Genomic DNA, 23,923 nt, shown 5'->3' with positions numbered 1-23,923 from the left:
CACAAAACAAATTATATCGGACAATAAACTCATCCCACATAATGGTAAGTAACTGATGTCCTCAAGCTGGGTCGATGAGCAAACAGGAACACAAAACACACCTTAACAGCTCCATTTTCTTCCTCTCAGGGAGAATCTTGATGGTTGATCCATTTCGCAGATTTACTGTTTTATTTTTTGGATCATTTATCCAATCTTGGGAAAAGGGATTCTGTTTGCAAATTTAAAAGAAATAAAATGAGAGAAAATATCACGTATATTCCCCGACGACTCCAGAAGCTGAGACTACCTCTGTAGAGCACATCCCAATTTATTTTGATTGTGCTTTGTCGTGACAGTTATACAAACAAAAACACAATATTTCCTTAATTCTCATATTTTTGTTATTTCCTAGAAAGAATATTGGAAATAAGTAGAAATTATTGTCAGATACTGATGGATGGATCTGAAAGTTTTTGAAATTCTCTCATAGATTACTTCTTCTGCAATTAAACCTTAGCTTTGATAAGTTATCCTGCAGTAAAGGCATTATTCAATATAAATGTAATTATTTCAATCTATACGTGCTTTCTGATGCTCAGCTGCAGTCTTCTTTTGCTTGGCTTCGCGGACGAAGATTTATGGAGGGGGTAAAAAGTCCACGTCAGCTGCAGGCTCGTTTGTGGCTGACAAGTCCGATGCGGGACAGGCAGACACGATTGCAGCGGTTGCAGGGGAAAATTGGTGGGTTGGGTGTTGGGTTTTTCCTCCTTTGCCTTTTGTCAGTGAGGTAGGCTCTGCGGTCTTCTTCAAAGGAGGTTGCTGCCCGCCAAACTGTGAGGCGCCAAGATGCACGGTTTGAGGCGATATCAGCCCACTGGCGGTGGTCAATGTGGCAGGCACCAAGAGATTTCTTTAGGCAGTCCTTGTACCTTTTCTTTGGTGCACCTCTGTCACGGTGGCCAGTGGAGAGCTCGCCATATAACACGATCTTGGGAAGGCGATGGTCCTCCATTCTGGAGACGTGACCCATCCAGCGCAGCTGGATCTTCAGCAGCGTGGACTCGATGCTGTCGACCTCTGCCATCTCGAGTACTTCGACGTTAGGGATGTAAGCGCTCCAATGGATGTTGAGGATGGAGCGGAGACAACGCTGGTGGAAGCGTTCTAGGAGCCGTAGGTGATGCCGGTAGAGGACCCATGATTCGGAGCCGAACAGGAGTGTGGGTATGACAACGGCTCTGTATACGCTTATCTTTGTGAGGTTTTTCAGTTGGTTGTTTTTCCAGACTCTTTTGTGTAGTCTTCCAAAGGCGCTATTTGCCTTGGCGAGTCTGTTGTCTATCTCATTGTCGATCCTTGCATCTGATGAAATGGTGCAGCCGAGATAGGTAAACTGGTTGACCGCAGTAAACATGGAAAAATTATCCTTTTCAAATTGTTAGCTTGTTAAACATTGGAAGAGTCACATGACAACTGTTTAACTTTTTCAAAATACTGTTGCTTCCATTTGAATTTGGCCTGGATTATTTTTAGTATATGTTCTGAAAAGCAGAGCATTCAGTTCTGGACAATCAAGATGTCACAAAAGCAAAAAGGTCAAAAGATCAGGCTTTATCTGATTTCTGCAGTCAAATATACGTCTCCAAATACCGGCGGATGGGCAAGTCTCGAATTAATATGCAAGAAATTGTAACGCAGGAGAGGAAGATGGAAATATAATGTTGGTTGCTGCTTCCCTAATAGCTGTATATCCAATGTATCCCCTATATTTCCTTCATAAATCAAAGATACACTTCCATCACACATCAGGTTCATTTAGGAAAATGTAAAGGTTTTCCAAAAGGGCAATTGCTGAGTAACTTTTGGAACAGTTATTTAAGCCACATTTCAAGGTTTGCTTGCTGTTCACACTTTGCCTTAGTTGCAAAATTTTGCATCTGCCAGAACGCTTTGAGGAAAGATTCACAGAAGTCAGATTCTGAGATGAAATAAAACAGAGCAGCTTGTTGAAAATCTTCCCCCAACAGTCATTCCGAGTGAGGAATACTGGTTTCAAAGCCATGAGGGAGACTCTTTCATAATTAACAATGAAAAATGAAAGTTGATCAGCGTATAAAATGGGAAACTGGTTTATATGCCCCATTTGTAGTGGAGGCAAAGAACAATTTCATCTCAGAGATGTTGATTTTAAAAGATCAGAGTTACTTATGAAAAAAAATTCTATTTTCATGGTTTGGTAACGTGCTGCTGGAAACATCATTTCTAGCACTTTTTTTCCCATTTTGACATTTCTGTGATCAATCTAATCGTGCCACCTGGTGAGATTGACATATTCAAAGCCATTAAAAGAAAAAATCTGGGATTCTTGTACGTGATTATCAGCAATTCACAAAAACTGAAAATACGCTTCGAAAAATAATGTATTTGATTGTTAATTGAGTGTTTTGTAGCGGCAGCTACACCTGCTACAGAAAGAACACACAACCAGACAGGTTGAACTCAGTGGGCACATTTATTGCAGGCTGCTGGGCTGGACTTGTTCTCCCAGCCCTGACCTGGCTGAGAACCGCGCTGGAGGGTGCGGATGTCACCCGGGTGTCACGTGGTCCCCCAGCACAGGCTTCTGAGCCCTGTGCTGAGAAGGGGAAATCCTCAACGATGCCATTTTGGCCAGCAGCCCCGCCGCATGAATCACAAGCGGGGCCAGTTCGCCTGCCTAGTGGTGTGCCGCCACACAGCCCGCCCCCCCCCCCCCCCCCCAGAACCGGCGCCAATGTCCTTTTTAGCTGGGCGGCCTCACTTCTTGGGCTGGACCACAATCACTGGTTCGGTGGCATCGAGGTGCACTGGTTTCAGCCGGTCTACGGTAAATAGATCCTACCTGCCGCCGATGTCCAGCGTGAATGTAGACTCTGAATGCTGCACAACCTTGTACGGCCCCTTGTAAGGTCTCTGCAGAGGTGCCGCAGGTGGGCCCTGATGAATAAAAACGTACTCTGCGGAAAGCAGCTCGCTGGGGATGTGAGATGGCTGTGTGCCGTGTCTGGGCGGGGTGGGGGTGCGAAGGAGTCCAAGCGGGCCCGGAGTGGGGAAGCAGCTCGTGCGGCGACCGCTGGGGATTGTGAGGCGCATTGATGAACTCACCAGGAAGTGGCAGTGGTGCGCCGTAGACTAGCTCAGCTGATGACACCTGCAGATCCTTCTTGGGCATGGAGCGGATGCCCAGGAGCACCCAAGGAAGTTCGTCCTCCCATTCGGGACCGGTGAGGCGGGCCATAAGTGCCGACTTAAGGTGGCGGTGCAGATGCTCGACCAGCCCATTGGCCTGCGGGTGATAGGCCGTGGTGCGGTGTAGCTCAATCCCCGACCTGTTGGCGAGCTGAGCCCAGAGCGCAGAGGTGAACTGGGTGCCCCGATCACTGGTGAGGTGATTCGGATGCCGAACCGAGCGACCCAACCGTGCAACAGAGCTCGGGAGCAGGAGTCCGTGGAGGCATCCGGCATCTGGATCACCTCGGGCCAACGAGTGGTGCAGTCCCCCACCGTGAACAGGTAACGGTTGCCCCGGCAAACAAGGGCCCAACTATGTCCATGTGAATGTGGCTGAACTGTTCCCCGGACGTGCTCGAACTCTTACACGGGTGCCCTGGTGTGCCTGTGTACCTTGGACATTTGGCAATGGGTACATGTTCTGGCCCAGCCTGCGATCTGCTTCCACAACCTGTGCCAGATGAACCGCTCTGCCACCATCCGGACCGTGGACCTGATGGATGGGTGCGAACGGTCATAGATGTGATGGAAGACTTGCCTGCACCACTGCTGGGGAACCACTGGCCGCAGGGTGCCCATGGAGACATCGCACAGGACAGTGCTTCCGCCGCTTGGAGTCGTGAGGTCTCGGAACCACAGGCCCATGATGGCAGTCCTGTAGGCTCGTATCTCCTTGCTGGACTTCTGGTCCAGGGCTAGCTGGTCGAAGTCAAGGCCGGGTGTCAGTGCACAGATGGCCTGTTGTGAGAGTGCATCAGTGACCACTTTGTCCTTCCCCATCTTGTGCCGAACGTTGGTGGTAAACTCCGACATGAAGGAGAGGTGTTGCTGCTGGCGGGCTGACCAGGGGTCCTTCGCCATCGCGAGTGCCTGGGCGAGAGGTTTGTGGTCAGTGAAGATGGTAAAAGTCCTCCCCTCCATGAAATAGCGGAAATGCTGCACTGCCAGGTACATTCCCAGTAACTCACGGTCAAAAGCGCTATACTTGCGCTCTGGTGGGTGGAGAAGCCGGCTGAAGAATGCCAGCAACTTCCATTGTCCGTTCACCTGCTGCTCCAGGACAGCGCCGATGGCTGTGGCATCGACGGAGAGCGTCATATGCAGGTCGATGTGCGGGTGAGCGAGCATGGTAGCCTTCGCGTGGTGTCCTTGAATGCATTGCAGGCCTCTGGGGTCCAGGTGAATGTTTAATACTTGGCTGCATTGAGAACGAATAGCAGCTGCATGATGCGCACAGCTCCTAGGATGAATCGGTTGTAGAAGTTGACCATACCCGCAAACTCCTCCACCCGCTTGAGATTGTCCGGACGTGGGAACTCTTTGATAGCGGCGACCTTCGTAGCGATTGGCATGGCTCCCTCGGCCGTGATGGTATGGCCCAGGAACTTCATGGATTCTTTCCCAAACTGGCACTTGGATAGGTTGAAGGTGAGGCCAAAGTCAGCCAGCCGGGAGAAGAGGGTGCGAAGGTGGGTCTTGTATTGCGCCCAATCCCTGTTGGCAACAAGGATGTCGTCTAAGTAAAATAAGACGAAATCCAGGTCCCTGCCCATTGAGTCCATGAGGCACTGGAAGGTCTGAGTGGCGTTCTTGAGCCTGAATGGCACGCAAAGGAATTCAAACAAGCCGAAGGGGAGATGATGGCCGACTTGGGTATGTCCTCAGGGTGCACCAGGGTTTGATGATACCAGCGCACTAGGTCAACCTTGGAGAAAACCCTCGCACCATGCAGGTTGGCCGTAAAGTCCCGGATGTGAAGGATGGGGTAACGGTCAGGAACTGTCGCCTCGTTGAGCTGTTGATGGTCTCTGTATGGAGCCTTTCGGGACCAGGTGGAGCGGCGAGGCCCACGGGCTGTCGGACCGCCGAATGATCCCCAGCTCCAACAGATGCGAAAACTCCTCCTTTGCCAGCTGGAGCTTGTCAGACGGGAGCCGGCATGCCTTGGCGTGAACCAGTGTGCCCTGGGTGCAGATGTGGTGGAACACCCCGTGGCACGGCGAGGCAGCAGAGAACTGTGACTTGAGGAGGGTTGGAAACTCGTCCAGGATTCGCTGGAACTCGTCTCTGGGCGTGCTGATCATGGCCATCTGAGGCTGTTCTGTCGGGAGGCGTCGAGGTGTACAGTCTGGAAAGTACAGGCGTCCACCAGGCGCCTACCCAGAATGTCCACCAGAAGCCCGTGGGCGAGAAGGAAGTCAGCACCCAGGATGGTGGTCGGAAGGGACAAGATGGTGAACCTCCACGGGAACTTTCATCGGCCAATCTGGAAGTGGACTGTCTAGTCTCCATATGTCCGGATCTCTGATGCTTTGGCCACACGGAGGGGAGGTCCTCGAGGTCGGTTCCTGCACTCGATGGCCGTGGCTGAGATGATGTTGATCTTGGCCCCAGTGTCGATAAGGAACCACTGGCCGTTGACTGAGTCCCGCAGGTAAAGGAGGCTGTGTCCTTGGCCAGCCACCACAGCCATTAGCAGCGGCCGGCCTGCTCATTTCCCTGGAACGAGTAGGGCTGACGACACTTCTGAGCCTTGGTTCCCAAACATTGGTGGTAGAAGCAGAGGCCTGGAGTGGATGCCGCGCCCCTGGTTTTGTTCTTTGTAGCCCCTGCAGGGGCCAGATGCTTTACCGCAGTGCTAGAGGTGGGCTTGGCTTGGTCATGCCCATGCCTCGTGACCTGCTGGACCGCTGAGCCCTCCAGGAATCGCTCGAGCCATAACTCTTAGGCATTCTGAGCGACCTTCCTCGAGTCGGTAAAGCTCTCTTGGGCCAGTAACGGCCGGATGTCTTCGGGCAGATGGTCGAGGAAAATGTGCTCGAAGAGTGGGCAGTTGGTGTGATCACCCATGAGCGCGAGCATCTTGTCCATCAGCTCTATTGGAGATCTGTCCCCCCAGGGCATCGAGGTGCAGCATCCAAGCAGCACACTGGTGTATGGATAGTCCGAGGGATCCGGTGAGCATTCGCTTGATGGTCTCGTATTTGTCTTTGGTTGGTGGGTGGTGAACGAGATGCAGCACGTGTTTGGCAGTGGCCTGGTCTAGGGCAGCGATCACATGGTAGAATTTGGTCGTGTCGGATGAAATCTGGCGGAGGTGTAACTGAGCCTCCGCGTGGCTGAACCAGGTCTCCGGCTCCTGAACCCAGAATTCAGACAGCTTGACGGCTATAGCACTGATCGCAGGTTCGCTCATGATGGGTTCAAAGACGCTTGAACCAGTCGGCATCACCAATTGTAGCGGCAGCTACACTGCTACTGAAAGAACACACAACCAGACAAGTTGAGCTCAGTGAGCAGAACTGATTTATTGCAGGCTGCTGAGCTGGACTTGTACTCCCAGCCCGGATCTGGCTGAGAACTACACTTCGGGGTGCTGACGTCACCCGGCCATCACGTGGTCCCCCAGTGCGGGCTTCTGAGCCCTGTGCTGGGAAGGGGAAACCCCCAACTGCGCCATTTTGGCCGTCTGCCCTGCCGCATGGATTACAAGTGGGGCCGGTTCGCCTGCCTAGTGGTGTGCTGCCACAGTTCCAAAATTTCAGCAAATCCAAAATGCTGCTGTATGTTTAAGTTATTTTCTTTAAAAAAGGTATTGCCTTTCTGAAGATGACATTGCATGGCAAGTTTAATTTTGCAAACCTTGCTACTAGTCACTTATGAACATCATTCTGATCCAATGCATTGAAAGAAAAAAAATCCTTTCACATTCCAAATTCTCCATTTTCAGAGCAAGTGGAAGAATGATTCATTTTATATTTTTTTTCTGTGATGCGTGGCACATCAAAACCAAGTTCAATTTTACACTGGATAAAGGAGATTAAAGGTGGCAGAAGGGGACAATAGAGAAGAAAGGAACAGAGTTGGAAGTAAAAAAAAAGTTTGGAGATTGGCAGCTGTGAATGAGTGTACCTTGAAGTGTTCACGATCGAAAAGTCAGTTATATATCCTTACATCCAGAGGATGCTGTGAGACCTGCTGAGTTCTGTTAAGGGAATGTGCATGTCTGCAAGACATCATGCAATAGCTTACATTCAGTATGTGTTCAGTTAGATGCCATCTTGAACAGAATAAAGTGTGATCACTCTTCCTATGATGTGAGACTATTCTTTAGGGTGATGTAGAGCTCGTCGAAAGAAGCAAAGACTTGTTGATCCAAACCAAGGCTTTTATTAGCAAAAGACAGGAGCTCTTCACAGGTGGCCGACCAGTCCCGAATGATCCGACCTGCCTAGGGACACAACCCTTCAAGGCCCAGAGAGTAGGCATGGCTAAGCTCTTAGCCAATCGCTGTAAGCACAGTCTAGATACTGTAACTATATACATTGGTGATAGATCTGTACTATCACATTCACCCCTTCTTGGAGAACTGACCCTGGAAAAAAAAACAAAAAAAATGAGGGAGAGAATGAAAGGAAGGGGTAGGTTAAGGACTGTAGCGGTCAGGGGGTCTGACCATCTGGCGTGACCGCCGTGGTGCCGGGATTGGGGTCGCTGGAGTGGTGTCGCCAGCGGGCTCGTCGGGTGCAACCGCTCCTTAACTCAATTCCCCAGTCGTGTTATCGGCAGGGTGGCCCGGGTCATTGGGGTGCTGTTGGTCCTTCTGTTGCGGCACGGGGCCTGGGGAATAAAGAGTTGGGGAAGGTTGGGTTGGGGGGTTTGCTGGGTCTACCACGTCCTGAGCTAGGTCCCGCACCGAAACAGTGTCCTCCCGCCCAGCAATGCTCTCATCCCCTCACTCGGTTGACCAAGGGGTCGTTCTTTGAGTGCTGGACGTGGCGTCGCAAAAGGACGGGGCCAGGGACGGTGAGCCATGCTGGTACAGTGATTCCTGATTTGGATTTCCTCGGGAAAAGGAACATCCTTTCGTGGGGGGGGTGGCATTTGTCGCAGTACATAGGAGGGAGTGGATGGAGTGTAAGGCATTAGTGAGAACCACCTGCCAGTGAGAGGTGGGGAGACCTTTAGACCGGAGACCCAATGTAACCGCTCTCCATATGGTGGCATTCTACCTCTCAACCTGGCCTTTACTGCGTGGGTTATAGCTGGTGGTCCTGCTTGAAGCGATACTACACTCCAGAAGGTACTGTTGCAGCTCTGCGCTCATGAATGAGGACCCCCTATCACTGTGGATGGAATTGGGGTACCCGAAAATGGCGAAAATACTGTGAAGGGCCTGTATCACTGAGGTGGCAGTGGTGTTTGGGCAGGGCACAGCGAATGGGAAGCGGGAGTACTCGTCGATGGCCGTAAGGATGTAGTTATTACGGTTGGTCGACGGTAGGGGCCCCTTAAAGTCTACGCTAAGACGCTCGAAGGGGCGGGTGGCTTTGATAACATGGGAGTTATCCGGATGGAAAAAGTGGGGCTTGCATTCAGCGCACACCGAACAGGCTCGGGTCATGGAGCGGATCTCCTCGACTATGTAGGGTAGGTTGCATGCCTTTACAAAGTGGGCAAACCTAGTGACCCCTGGATGACAGAGCGCCTCATGGAATTTCTATAGTCTGTCCATCTGTATGCTGGCGCACGTCCCCCTGGAGAGCGCGTCAGGCGGGTCGTTGAGCTTACCAGGCCAATACAAGATGTCATAGTTAAAGGTGGAGTGTTTGATTCTCCATCTGGCGATTTTGTCGTTTTTTATCTTACCACGCTGGGTGTTGCTGAACATGAAGGAGACCGCGCGTTGATTAGTCAACAGTGTAAAGCGCCTCCCAGCGAGGTAATGTCTCCAACGACGCACCGCTTCAACTATGGCCTGGGCCTCCTTCTCGATCGAGGAGTGTCTACTCTCTGGACCTGGAGGGTTCTGGAGAAGAAGGCTACAGGTCGACCGGCCTGGTTCAAGGTGGCTGCCTGGGTGGTCGGATGCATCGCTCTCGACTTGAAACGGGACAGACTCATCGATCGCGTGCAGTGTCGCAGCGGCGATGTCGGATTTGATTCAATCGAAAGCTGCTCTGGCTTCGGTCGAGAGGGGAAAGGAGGTGGTCTTGATAAGAGAACGCGCCTTGTCGGCGTAGTGTGGAACCCATTGGGCGTAATATGAGAAAAGACCCAGGCAGTGTTTGAGAACTTTCTGGGTATGGTTGGGGGGGGGGGGGGGAAGTCCATTAGGGGACGCATGCGGTCAGAATCTGGCATGACTATCCTCTTCTCCACCACGCAACCTAGAATCACTAGTCGTGTGGTCCGGAAGACACACTTGTCCAAATTGTAAGTCAGGTTCAGCCGACGGGCAGTTTGAAGAAATTTGTCTAGGTTGGCGTCGTGGTCCTGCGTGTCGTGGCCGCAGATGGTGATATTGTCCAGATACGGGAAGGTAGCGGTTATCCCGTTCTGGTCCACCATCCGGTCCATTTCCCGCTGGAAGACCGCGACACCATTTGTGACCCTGAATGGTACCCTGAGAAATTGATACAGCCGCCCATTCGCTTCGAAGGCTGTGAATGGTCGGTCCTCACAGCGGATCGGGAGCTGGTGGTAGGCCGAACATAGGTCAATGGTGGAGAATATGCGGTATTGGGCGATCTGGTTCACCACATCCGTGATGCGTGGCAGGGGGTACGCATCCAGGACCGTGAAGCGGTTAATTGGTCTGGCTATAGTCGACCACCATCCAGCAATCTACGTACCTCACTCCTAATGAATTGCCTGTTTTCGTAACTATATTGCCAACTTTTGGTGGCCACAGGCTTCCAGCCAGGGGTGAGGTTTGCGAAGAGTGCTGGCAGGGCAATCCGGAGTGTGGAAAGGCCGCAGGATTGGCCCCGGGGGAGGGTTGCTTGGGTGCTTCGGGGGTGGGGCGATGGCAGACCGATAGGGTGGCATGGGGTCCCCCAAAGTGTAGGGTCACCGTTTGGAACTGACATTGAAAGTCTAATCCCAGCAACACTGGGACGCACAATTGGGGAAGGATGAATAATTTGAAGTGGGTGACCGTTACGCCCTGTACTTCCAGCGTGGTGATGCAATACCCCTTTATCCCAGTCGAGTGCGACCTTGTCGCTAATGAGATCCTCTGGGTAGTGGAGATAATGTCAAGTCCCCAACAGAGGGCCAGATCTGGCCAGATAAAACTGTCAGTTGACCCAGTCAAATAAGCAATTAGTGTAGTGTCCATGCACTTTAATCAGTTCCATTGCTTTAGTGAGGGGATGAGAGCATTGCTGGTTTAGTGTTATAGAAGCAGCCACTGATCCAGTTGACAGGGGAGTTCCGCGTGATGACGTCATGCAACAGGATGATGTCACGCAACAGGATGATGTCATAGATGCAGTCAGCGCTGGAGGAGCAGGTTGGAGGACCTCCCGGAAGTGCTGTTGTGGCGACGTCGGCGGATGAAAGGTAAGTAGTGGGGTTTGTAGTTGCTCGCAGTTGGTAGTGGGAAGATAGTCGGTCGCGGCGGTCAGCGATGGACGCTAAGGTGAGTACCTGGTTCACCGCGGCGGGTCCCCAGTCGGTTGTGGTGGCCACATCAGCTGCGGCGTAGGCAGCGGCAGACAGGGAGCGGGCAGCGTCGGCCCCGGGGGTGGCTGTGGCGGTGGCAGCAGCGGCGTCGGCCCCAGCCGCGTCGGCCCCAGGGGTGGTCGTGGCAGTAGCAGGCTCTACAGTCGGGACCGAGGCCGGGTCGAGTGTTCCACATGGGGGTGAGAGGCGGGCCAACATCATGGTTGCTAGGGTGGGCTGCCCCTTCCAGGTTCGGCGTCTCCGTGAGATCAGGCGTTGCCATGCAGGGGAGCCCTCGCTCTCATTGGACGAGAGCTCTGGGGAAGAAGAGTTTGAATGGGATAGTGGCGGTTGGGCTTCACACGAGGCCCTGCGTTTGCTGGCGGCCATTTTAGACCTACAGACTGCAGCAAAGTGGCTGTTTTTAAGCCATTTCTGGCACCTGGCTTTTCTTGCTGGGCACAGGGACCTGCTGTGCTTGTCCCTCCCGCAGAAATAACATTTTGGGTTCACAGGGGGCAGTGTAGCAGCAGCCAACAGGCCGTCAGTATCTCGGGGGGTGGTAGGGTAGAAGGGCACTCTACTCACATCAGAACGAGGGGTCCAGTCCCTAGAGAACTCGTTTGACTTTAAGGCTACATCCTCCATTGTGATTGCAATCCGGGCCACGTCCTCTAGTTTTTCTACCCCTTGCTCGAGCAAGCACAGCCTCACTTCGTTCGATCGGAGCCCGCCCACATAGGCATCCCGGATGAGATCGTTGTGATCTCGGCAGCAGTTTTGTCCACAGTTACAGTCCTTGCCCAACGCCTTGACTACTTGTAAATATGCCCTGCTGGACTCGCCGGGCTGTTGCTTCCTCGACACAAGCACGAGCCGGGCATGAACTCTGTTCACCGGTTGATCATACAGTTCGTTCAGTACCTTTATGGCTGCGGTGTAAGTGGTCTCATCCTGGATGTTCTCGTAGACTCTTAAGGACACCATAGACAGCAATGCTGTTAGACGCTGGTTAGCCTCCTCCACCTCAATGAGCCTTAGGAAGTTTTCAAAGTTCAGCAGCCAGAACTTAAAGGCTTTGAAGGCTGTAGCTGACTGTGGGTCGATATCAAGTTTTTCTGGCCGAGCCAAGCGCTCCATCCCTTTCAAAAAAATTTTTTTCCTTTTTGCTAATAAAATTGTAGAGCTCGTCGAAAGAATCAAAGACTTGTTGATCCAAACCAAGGCTTTTATTAGCAAAAGACAGGAGCTCTTCACAGGTGGACGACCAGTCCAGAATGATCCTACCTGGCTAGGGACACAACCCTTCAAGGCCCAGAGAGTAGGCGTGGCTAAGCTCTCAGCCAATCGCTGTAAGCACAGTCTAGATACTGTAACTATTTACACTATATACATTGGTGATAGATCTGTACTATCACAGGTGAATACACAGCAAGTTCCTCCAATATTTCTGTGTTTTTACGACAATTACAGCATCTGCAAACTTTAGTGTTTCACTCATAATTAAATTGTAATTAGCAGTGGGAAGGTTGAAACTTGAAATGCGAAGCAGAGGGACTTGCAGAACCTTTTCTCATGTGAACAAGGAAGAAAGCTTCAGAAAAGTATTAAAGGCTTCTGAAATCAGATCTGTGGTGCACAGAAATCATCGTTGAAAGATATCAAGAGCACATTGAAAATTGTTCTCATTTTCTTGTGCATTGAACGAGGTTAATCACCCCAATAAGTCCATGCTGACTCCCAGAATGTTCCAATCAGAGATAATTGACCCATACCCTCTTCTCTCCCGCCAGCCCCCAAACTCCTGCCACTCACGTTCACAAGAGATAATTGACTGTATCCAATTACCAGCAAATGTTTGGTTGTAGAAAACCCAAGAAAACTCATGTGATCACACGGAGAGCATGCAAACTTCACACAGACAGTGCCAGACTTCAGGATTTAACCCATTCTGCTGGAGCTGTATATAAGCAGCACTGCCTGCTATGCCGTCGTGTTACCTCATTTCTTATTGCAGGCAATAACAAGATGATGAAGTACAACACTGCTTCAGAGCAGATTGGTAAATTGTATTACTGGATTTGTGGGGGAAAAAAAACAACAAACTTATGTAGCTCTTGGATCAATTGGGAGATGTCCTGATCTGCAATTTGTCTTAATCAGAGCATAATTTGTTAACAAACACATTTAAAATAATTTTGAACTTCCCTACTTCTTCTTCATATTATTGTACATTATGATTTTATCTCCTTTCGCTGTTTACTACTGTAGTATTTCTGATGCAGGCATCTACATCCCTTGAATAAATATCTCATTGCCGGTAATTGCTGGGTGCGTCAGTTTAATTGGGTTTGCAAATTGCATCTGGCAAATAGATTCTGGTGCTGTTACAATGAATGCTGGTGTGATAATACAGCCAGCATTTGGACTACTAACCATCAATAAATTCTGAAAGACACACAACGGTTTTGCTTAATCTTCAACATAGAAAACATTAAACAACGAGGTGCCCAGAATCATTGTACGTGCATCAGAACATCATTCAAGAGGGTGAACCCTTGCAAGGTGTCAGGCCCTGATGGCGTACCTGGCAGGGTACTGAAAATCTTCACCAACCAACTAGCCGGAGTGTTCACGGGCATTTTCAACCTCATTGCTGCAGTCAGAGATTCGCACCAACTTCAAAAGGGGATCAATCATCCTGGTACCCAAGAGTAATGTGAGCTTCCTCAACGACTACCACCAACTTCTACGGTGATGAAATGCTTTGAGAGGTTGGTCATGGTCAGAATTAACACATGCCTAAGAAAAGATTTGGATCCACTGCAATTCACCTATCGTCGCAATTGCTCCACACCAGATGTAATATCGCTGGCTCTCCACTCAGCTCTGGATCACCTCAAAAACAGCAATTCATACATACTGCTGCTCTTCATAGACTACAGGTCAGTCTTCAATACCATTATTCCCTCAGTATAGTCAAGAAGCTACAAACTCTGGGCCTCTGTACCCCCACCTCCCCGCACCCTGCATTTTGATCCTTGAGAAGACCACAGTCGGTACATATTGGAAACAATGTTTCTTCTTCACTGATTATCAATACAGGCACACCCCAAGGATGCGTGCTTAGCCCACTGCTCTACTCATTATACACCCATGACTGTGACCAGGCACAATTACAATGGCATCTATAAGTTTGCCGATGACACCACAGTTATTGGCAGAATCACAGACAGCAATGAGGAAGCGTACAGGAGGGAGATGGATCAGCTCGGTGAATGGTGTAACGAAACAACCTTGCTCTCAACATCACCAAAACAAAGGAGATGATTGTGAACTTCAGAAGGAAGTTAGGGGAACATGACCAAGTCCTCATTAAAAGATCAGTAGTGGAGAGAGTCATGAACTTCAAATCCCTGGGTGTCAACATCTCCAAGGATCTGTCCTGGAGCTTCCATGTTGATGTAATCATGAAGGCGGCTCACTTTGTGAGGTGTCTGAGGAGATTCGGTAGGTCACCAATGACTCTCATAAACTTCTACAAGTGTACCATGGAAAGCATTCTGGCTGGTTGCATCATTGCCTGGTATGGAGGCGCCAACTCTCAGGACAAGAATAAACTCCAAAAGGTTGTTAACAGCCTGCGACATCACAGGCCCCAGACTTCACTCCATCGAGGACTCCTACATGAGGCGGTGTTTTAAAAAAGCAGCCTCTATCCTCAAGGACCCTCACCGCCCAGGCCATGCCCTCTTCACTCTGCTGCCATCTGGAAAAAGGTACAGGGGCCTAAAGATGAGCACTCAGTGGCACAAGGACAGCTTCTTCCCCGCTGCCATCAGATTCCTGTATAATCAATGAAAAGACACTACCTCACTTTTCCTGCATTATTATTGTCAGTATTTAAGTTTTTAAATATAGTAATGTTGTAAGATGGTTTATAATACGAATGTTTGCACACTGATGCTGCCACAAAACACCGAATTTCATAATTCTGATGTTGATCACGTACACTTGTGGCACCATCAATGACCATCTGCAGACTCGAAGCAAGCAGTCAAAGGCTTTTATTAACCAGAAAACTTCAGCATCCCTCTATATGCTGCTGCCTCAAGTCCAGGGCAATTATGGAGGGTGGAGACTGGGACTATCAGCTTTTACTAGGGATCTTACAGGGAGGAGATGCAAGTACAGAAGGCAGGCCAGCCTGCCCAGTCCAGCGAGGTCATACCTACAGTACCGCATTCCACCACATTCACCCCTTTTTTTAGATGAAGACCAATGGGGTGAAACGAGGCAATGTCCATCAGCACTGGTCGTGTAGTCCATATCAGTTCATAGATTCAGCTGATCTGATGGTTTTATCTGGTGCTGTGTAGTTGGTTCCTGCGGAATGATGGCTTGTTTGGCAGGCTGAGTGTTGGATGGCTGAACTATGTCTGTGTGCATCTGTTCCGAGGGGGAGGTAGGGGAACTTGTTTGTAGGTGTGGTGCATTAACTTTGTTGCTTATCGGGGTGGTCCTGGGGTTGACTGGGTGCTGTTGATGGGTACTGGGTGCACCTCCCATGCCGAGGCCCCAGCTCAAGCCAGGTCCTGGATGGACACAGTGTCGTCCCATCTGTCTGGATACCATACCAGGGCAGACTGTGGATTAGCATGCAGGAGGTGCACTTCCTTGACCAGCGGGTCTGCCTTGTGGGTCCTAACATGCTTAAGGAGAAGCAGCAGCCCTGTGGTCATCAGCCAGACTGGCAGATTGGTTTCCAACACTGACCTCCTAGGAAAGGAGAACAATTTTTCATGTGGGGTGGTGGGAGTTGCAGTGCAGAGTAGGAACCTGTGTCATGCAGCACTTCTGGACGGACCTCTTGCCACTAGGAGACGGGCATCCCTTTCAACTTGAGGACCAAATGGATTGCCCTCCAGATCGTGCCATTCTCCCTTTCAACCTGCCCATTCCCTCAGGGGTTGTAGCTGGTGGTTCTGTTCATGGCTGTACCCTTGGAAAGGAAATGTTGCCGCAACTCCTCACTCGTAAAATGAGGACCCCCAATGACTTTGAACGTAACTGGGTGAAGAAGTCGCGGAGGGCTTTAATGACCGTGAATGTGGTCATGTCAGGGCAGGGGATGGCGAATGGGAAATGAAAGTACTTGTCCACGATATTCAGGAAGTACACGTTCAGATTTGTGGATGGGAGGGGTCCCTTGAAGTCAATACTGAGACGTTCAAAGGGGCGAGTGGCCTTGAGGAGCTGGGGTCTCTCTGGTCAGTAAAAATGCGGCTTGCATTCTGCGCAGATTGAGCAATTGCAAGTCACCTCCCTGACCTCCTCTAATGAATAGGGAAGGTTACAGGTCCTCACAAAATGGGAGAGCTTTGTGACCCCAGGGTGGCAGAGGCTATCGTGGAGGGCTTGGAGACGATCTACTTGTGCTCTGGTGCAGGTTCCCCTGGATAGAGCACTGGGTGGCTCATTGAGCTTGCCTGGCCGATACAAGATCTCCATTATAGGTGGACAATTCAATTCTCCACCTCATGATCTTGTCATTATTGATTTCCCCCCACTGTTTATTATTAAACAGAAAAGTGACCTGCTCTGTCAGCAGGGTGAATGGCCTGCTGGCCAGATAGTACCTCCAATAACTCACAGCCTCCATTACAGCCTGTGCCTCCTTCTGAATGGCGGAGTGCCTAAGTTCAGGGCCCTGGAGGGTTCAGGAGGAAAATGCCACTGGCCTGCCTGCTTGGTTCAGCATGGCAACCAGGGTAAAGTCAGAGATGTCACTCTCCACTTGGTATAGGATGGATTCATCAATAGCGTGCAGCGCCACCTTGGCAATCTCGCCCTAAATGCCCTCGAAAGTCTTAAGGACCTCCACTAACAGCAGAAAAGTGGTGGTTCTCACCAGGAGTTGGGCCTTGTCTACATAATTACGGATCCACTGGGGATAGTTGAGATTTAGCAGTGGCCAGGAACCTTTGCAGGTTATCGTGATGTTCCTCCTGATTATGGCGGCAGATGGTGACATTATCCAAATAGGGATAAGTTGCTTTTAGTTTGTCATCTAACATGCAATCCATCATCCTTTGGAACAGTGACACCCATTCATGAGGCCAATTAGGACCACAGGAAGTGATGGGGCGGCCGTTTGCCTCAAACGCCGTGCAAGGACAGTTTTCCAGGCAAATTGGAATTTGGTGGTATGCCGTCTTGGGGTCTATGGTGGAGAAGACCCTGAACTGGGTAATCTAAGTCAGCATGTCGGCTATGCGGGAAAGAGGGTGGGCGTCTAATAAGGTGAACCTGTTGATGGTCTGGCTGTAATCGATGACCATCCGGTGCCTCTCCCAACTCTTCGCCATCAGCATTTTCACCCTCCAGGGGCTGTTACTGGGTTCTATAATGCCCTCCCCCAGCCGTTAGGGTGACAGTGCAACACCCACAGATTTCTGCAGAGGGATTTGGAGGCTAGAGCGACCTTCCATTTTGCCGGGGACGGTCAGGGAATAACGTTGGGCCGTGCCCGGGTGTAAGAAATTCTCTGTGCTCCCTGTGCCAATCAGGCAGCTTGTGCTGTGACCATTTACCTCAATGTCCATCATTGATCACCCCAGCTGGAGTGTCCAGCATGACGAAGGCCAACATTGGCTCACTGTCCAAGTTGCTGCTGCTGCACCTTTGGGACAGCTGTCGCCAAGATGGCCACCCAGGAGATCGCAAAGATGGCCACCCCCATGGATCCATGCAGCGGAGTCCGAGAGACACTGGATGTGACATCATCCAGTGTCATCGGCTACCGGAAATGACGCTGGAAGTGGGTTGGCCCAAGATGGTGACGCGGGTCGCGATCCACACGCAGCACTGCTAGAGGGGGGTTTAGAGCAGCATACCTTTGCATAGTGCCCCTTCCTCCAGCAGTTTGAGCGCTACGAACTGGACAGTACTTCCGCGGGTGTTTGCCCTGGCCGCACTAGTTGCACCTCATGTGCTCAGCAGCGGCGGCGGCAGTGAGGGACTCCGAGTCCCAAGATGGCGTCACCCATTCTTCCCACCTGGCGGCAGCATGGCCTTCTGAGTAGGCCTACGCACTCTTTTGGGGTGTCTCCAGCGATTGGGCCATCTCACGACTTCCTGAAGGGTCCGGTCGCCTTTCTCCAGCAGTCGCTCCTGTATGTAGTTGGAGTAGAAGCCCGTGACTAGGCGATCATGGATAAGCTCTTCCTGGAAGGCCACTGTAGTCACATCCCGACTCCTACAGGCTCACCCCAGCTCCTGCACAAAATCATTGTCGAACCACACAGCCAATGTTTTTGAATATTTTAATATGAGATTTCACATCCAAAGTACAGAGAACCTACAGATAGATGTTAAAATTCTCAGATACACTACACTTAAAATCACCAATGCCTGAAGAAGGAGCACAAAATCAGTGAACCGGTGCGGACTTGAAAGGCCAACATGGCCTGTTTCCGCTCCGTAAATGGTTATAACTCACCAGGGCCCTGGTATCAGGCACCCAGTTGGTAGCAGGCATTCATGGCACTCCTTGGGGCTCCGTATTGCTGTCACAGAAGGGTCATTGCCTTGTGGTACCCTTCAGTCACAGATTATCTGATACGCTCGGTGGCCCACCATGGCGAAGAGCAGACCATATCTATCGCCGTCCACTGTGATCTTGTGGCGCCTCATGTAGGCCTTCAAGCAAAGTAACCACATATCAAACTTGACAGAGGCCTCTGGTTCCTTGGGATCAGTTTCCAGCTTCTCCAGTCTAATCACCTTAGCCATGGCAAATAAAATTCTGGTTAATAAACTGTGGTACCCGCAGACACAAAGCAAGTAGTGAAAGGCTTTATTAACCAGAAAATCTCAGCATGCCTCTACGTGCTGCTGCCTCACGTCCAAGGCAGGTATGGAGGGAGGAGACCAGGGCTGTCAACCTTTATTAGGGAGGAGCTACAGGTACGGAAGGCAGGCCAGCCTGCCCAGTCCAGCGAGGTCATGCCTGCAGTACCGCGTTTCACCACATGTATATTGCCTGATATAGAGACAGTGATAAGACCTGAAGACAAAGGAGTAAAAATAGACTAATTAGCCCATCGAGTCCGCCCTGCCATTCAATCATGAGCTGATCCATTTTCCTACTCACCCCCACTGACCAGCCTTCTCCCCATAACCTTTGCTTCCCCAGCTACTGGGGAACCTATGAATCTTTGTCTTGTATACACCTAATGACTTGGCCTCCACAACTGTTTGGGGCAACAAATTCCACATATTCAGTAAAATTACTTCCTTTAAATTTCCAGTGCCCCATTTGACATGCAAGCCCAAAGTTAATCGTAATTTATATTGAATAAACAAATGAAAACAGTGAATAAACAGCAGTTGCATAGCTCCAAGTTTTTTTTTAAAAGTAAAACCTCTCAGCAGTTTCACAAGTTTTCAAAAACCGAAAATCAGATTCCAACTGTACATGGTATTTGTTGAATGGACTGCAATACGATATAATTATGATATAACCACGAGAAACACAGCCAGCAAGACAGTTTCTTCTTCTCTTCACACATTCCACAGGATATGCATGGCCTGTTATCTAACATGTCTGAAAGAAACCACAGAATAAAAATGCGATTTCTCTGCTCTTGAAGACAATCCAATCTCACATAAATATGTGCACAGAATTGCAACCCAATTCCCCAGCTAGGAATAAGCCAACTGCTCTCCAGAGTATTCTTAATGGGACAGCTTTTTGCATTGATGCAAAGCAATTTCAGATAAACATAGCTGCTAAATCTGGAAGCAAATCTGACTGCAGATAACATAAGGCAACAGGTGTAATACCACCTCCTGTCATAACCTTGTCCTGCTCACAGTCTATACATGTACCAATATATCTATCTCATTGCCAAGTCAAAGTTTAAGTTATTTGCCAGTATCCACAAACTACATTACTTATTATACGGACTAATAAAACTGAGGTTTAACCAGGTGCCCTCTAACATTCAGACTTAGCCAGCCTTTCTATGCCAGTGAACAAACAGGGTTGAGCAGACTTTGTTTTTCCTGGGATAACAATGGAAAGGGAGATGGCTGCCATCCATGCATCACCCTACACAGTTAGATCAATATGGACATTTTTTTTTAATGCACAGATGTTCTTGCATTTTAACCTTTTGCTCCCAAGAAAACACAAAAAGCTGTGACAACAACCACAAAAAAAATTGCACAAAGATAGCATTTCTTTTTTTAAAAATGGCTCGCTGTTCCTTGCTTCAATAAAGCTCATAAAAGATCAAGGCCAATAAACAACAGCTGCTTTGTTGCCAGTAGGCCCCTGGAGAAAAGTCCAATGTGCACTCAAGGATATCTGGGTAATCAGTAAATGTAATAATTCACAAGACTGCAGCAATTTATTTCATCTTATGAGTTTTAAATGAAATTAGGGTGATGTCTCAGCTTTATCACAAATGTGGATTTTGTCACACAGGCAGTTTTCATCTTACTTGAAGAAAGCAAAGGCCCACAAGCACCAATGTTGTCAGGTTAGGTTCAGTCTTCTGCACGTAATTAAACAGCACATCTAACCCACCAAAGCTGACATGTCTGCAGCCTCTTGATCTTTAATTAAATTGAGAAATACAACACAGTACCAGGCCCTTTTGGCACACGAGCCCGTGCTGCCCAACTCCACCCAACTGACCTAGAAGCCTGGTACATTTTTGAAGGTGGGAGGAAACTGGAGCCCCCCAGTGGAAACCCATGGGGAGAATGTACAGACCCCTTACAGACAGCATTGCATTCGAATCCCAGTCACTGACACTGCAACAGCGTGCGGCTAACTGCTATGCGAACCGTGCTACCCTGAAGCCTCTTACTTAACATACTTCTTAGCAAGCACTCTTTTGTTAAACTATAGCACTCACTTGCTTCAAACAGAAAATAAATTTATCACTGAAGAGAGTCATGCTTTGAGCACCACTGTCAAAGGTGGACCATTAAGGAATGTATCACACAATGCTTGGGACAAATTAATTGCAGATATTCATTAACGCGGTTTCCCCAAGCAAAGATATTGGCTGAGCTGCCGTGTTTCCAGTTCATGTATTTTCTTTTTATTATTAGAGATTCACAAAGTAACGGGTTCAGATTTGCAGATTATTTCGAACATGGCTGCTTCAGGCTGGACCACTGGAGGTGTAAGAGCTCATTATTTTGGCTAATTGCCTACAAGTTCCCAAAACCGGAATTGAATTTTGTAGCTTCACATATTGGATGCAAGCAGTCAGATGTATGGCACGAAAGTCACAGTATTTACCACTGCAGCAATCTGAACCCTTTTTTAAAATACATCTCCAACCAAATTAATAAAGATACACGATGAGGCAAAACCAGAAGACTTTGCAATCTGCCTTAAAATATCATGCCAATGGAAGTAAATTATATCCTTAACAGTTTATTTAATCTGCTCTGTGAGATGCTCCTGCTGCCATTGCCATTTGACTCTCTGAGGTACTCTTTCTACAACACATCGGGCTTCACTCATTACTACTCTGCTCACCATGTGCTTCACACTGCTGGTCGTAAGCTATTAATTGCTTGATGTCAACTTTCTGCTTAATACCGCAGGCAGCAATTTTTCAACAGCCTATTGAGCCTGGCAGAGAGTCAGCTCAGGGAACAAAGAACTACTATTGACAGACTGTACAAAGAGCATTAGGGAGCAAAGTAATGATGACCTTCCACTTCCCAGTTCCAGTGTGTCTCCCCAAGTAGATTTGTTTTCTTGACAGAGCTTTGCTTACTCATTTAGTTTCCACAAATAAATGTTAGTTGGATTGGCAGTCAACATTTAAACATTTGCGAATGTGTCCAACAGTGATGAAGCACTGGTCCCAAAATTATATGCGACATTGACAGAACTTTATCAATTGCATTTTAAATTAAGGAGTAGAGATAACATATATTGCTGTCTAAGTTATAATGTCAATGGTTTAGAGTATTCTGCAAAAAAGGCAAAAGAATTCTTCAATGTCTAGACAAGCAGATTAAATGGTCAGCAGGTCAACATATGTATTTTGTGAAACCTACTGCTACAAAATATATTGTCATGCACACAATATCTTGCATGTTTCTATCTTGCAAGGTATTACTGCACAATGGAGCATCATCACATAGCCAAGGTTTTTCTGAGTTTTAAAGCAGAAATTTGACTTGCCATTTACACTTGATAATTAACCTGCCAATTTGCAAGCCTGGGAGAAGGAAATAAAGTGGAACATCTGGAGGAAACCCACACTGGGAGAAGAGAAACATGCAAACTCCACACAGACAGCAGCAGAGGCAAGGATTGAAACCAGATTCTGGGAGCTGTGAGACAACCTACAACTGTTCAATTATCCACCACCATTCATAATGATCTGTGACAGTACTGCATGCTCTGGTTCATTGATTTTGAGAGTCTTAATGTCAATACTTTTCTAAGTGGAATGAATGGCTGGGGCCTCAGATTTTACTGATTGCAAAATATGGCAATTGTCAACATGCCAAACTTTCAAAATGGAGGTCAACAAGAAATCTGCAGATGCTGGGATCTGATGCAGGGCACAACATTGTTGGGGAAGCTCAGTAGTTTCAACATGGTGCAGTTTACTGACATTTTTTGTAGTCAATTGTTCTGCAAATTCAGCTCTCTCATTTTCAAAAAGTTGCAAATTTTATATGGTCATTGTTTTATTTTCAGATTTACTGTTATTAAGGCAAACATTTCAAGTGAAGTGTTGTAATTTGGCTTCAGTTGACAAGAACCATGTAAATCCATCTCTTGCACATTGGCCATGTGATCATTCTGAAGATTTAATTAAAATTCTATATTGAGAAGGGAACATTAGACCAAGAAAACACAATAAGCATAGTCCAGTATGTCAAAGTTGATGGTACCATAGATGACTGCAGCTTACTGTAAAATCTAGGGTAAGAATCTTTGGAAAAAGAAGATGAGGAGAAATACCAGCTTCAGTCTGCTGAAGAAAGTGCACCTCTAGTTGCTTTGAAGCCAAAGAAAATTAGCCCTGCCCCCATCACTAAACAAATTCTAGAGGTGAACCATAGAAGGCATGCTAACAGGGTGCAACACAACGTGATATGGAGCTGATCTACTTAAGATCAGAAGATGCTGCAGATGTAGTTCAGAACACCATGTAAACCTCTCCACCTTGTATGTTCTGCTACCGAGGAAAAGCAGGACCCATCATACCCGGGTCACACCCTCTTCTCCCTCCTTCCATCGAGAGAAAGTGCAAAAGTGGGAAGGAGCAAACCAACAGACTTAAAGACATTTTCTTCCCACAACCATCAAACTCTTAAATGAACCCCACACATGTGCTCTCATGCAGCCCTAGCTTAGCACCTTTTTCTCCATTGCTATTTTATACTCTCTAACTGCGCTCGTGCTCTTCCAGTTTACACAGGTGTATGCATTTTACAATTGATCTGTAAAACAGCCTTCATCTCCCCTGAAAGGTCTGACTGTCCCCTCCTCTCCCACTGTCCCCATCGCCCCCTCCTCTTGTAATTTGTTTTCCTTATTTAGAAATTTCTGCAAGTGGGTGGAATCCATGTAGGTGACAGTGACACCAGATGCTGCAAAAATAGTTGGTTATTTGTCAGTCCTTTCCTAACTGTCCGCTTGATAAACCTGCTTGGTGGACAGCATGACTAGTTTTCTCTCTTTTCCCATCTCTAGATGTCAACCTGATGCATGAGGATTAGGTCTATAATAAAAATACACCACAATAATTGCCAAAGTTTCCTCATTAGTTACAAAGCTAACCCAGTCTGCAGAAAATCTGAGCCTGCAGATTACAGAAAATTAGGATATTAGTTTATTGATATCTTTGCTACATACGACTTTCTCCAGAAGAGATTTTTTTATCCCCCCCTGCGTACAAAATACTGTTCAGTTCGATGAAATAACCTCTGAAAGAATTTGCACTTCATCCTGAAGAATCCTCTGAGTGTCATTCAAAAACAGAAGACTCCTTCAAATTTGACTTGTGCATTCAATAGGATTAACTAGGACTTAGGCCTGACAGCTGAATTTCAAATGATTTTACAGCCTGAAAGAAAGGTGTCAGATAGTTCATTGATATATTCACTCATGCAGTTTTTGTAGGAACATCATCTTCAAGTAATGCTAATCCTGCAACTAATGTGAATG

General features: G+C 48.4%; 1 protein-coding gene across 1 annotated transcript in view; it reads right to left on the bottom strand.

Annotated features, from left to right (window-relative positions):
- The window catches only part of LOC138764119 (uncharacterized), a 612,644-nt gene that overhangs the window by 681 nt on the left and 588,040 nt on the right, over nucleotides 1–23,923 (bottom strand). Inside the window, exon 6 of the mRNA XM_069939530.1 lies at nucleotides 102–211. Coding sequence (XP_069795631.1) covers nucleotides 102–211 — 110 coding nt within the window. The remainder of the gene's footprint in view (nucleotides 1–101; nucleotides 212–23,923) is intronic.

The sequence above is a fragment of the Narcine bancroftii genome, chromosome 5 (genome assembly GCF_036971445.1).
Source record: "Narcine bancroftii isolate sNarBan1 chromosome 5, sNarBan1.hap1, whole genome shotgun sequence".
Classification (NCBI taxonomy): Eukaryota; Metazoa; Chordata; class Chondrichthyes; order Torpediniformes; family Narcinidae; genus Narcine; species Narcine bancroftii.
This window is presented reverse-complemented; position numbering and strand designations above follow the sequence as displayed.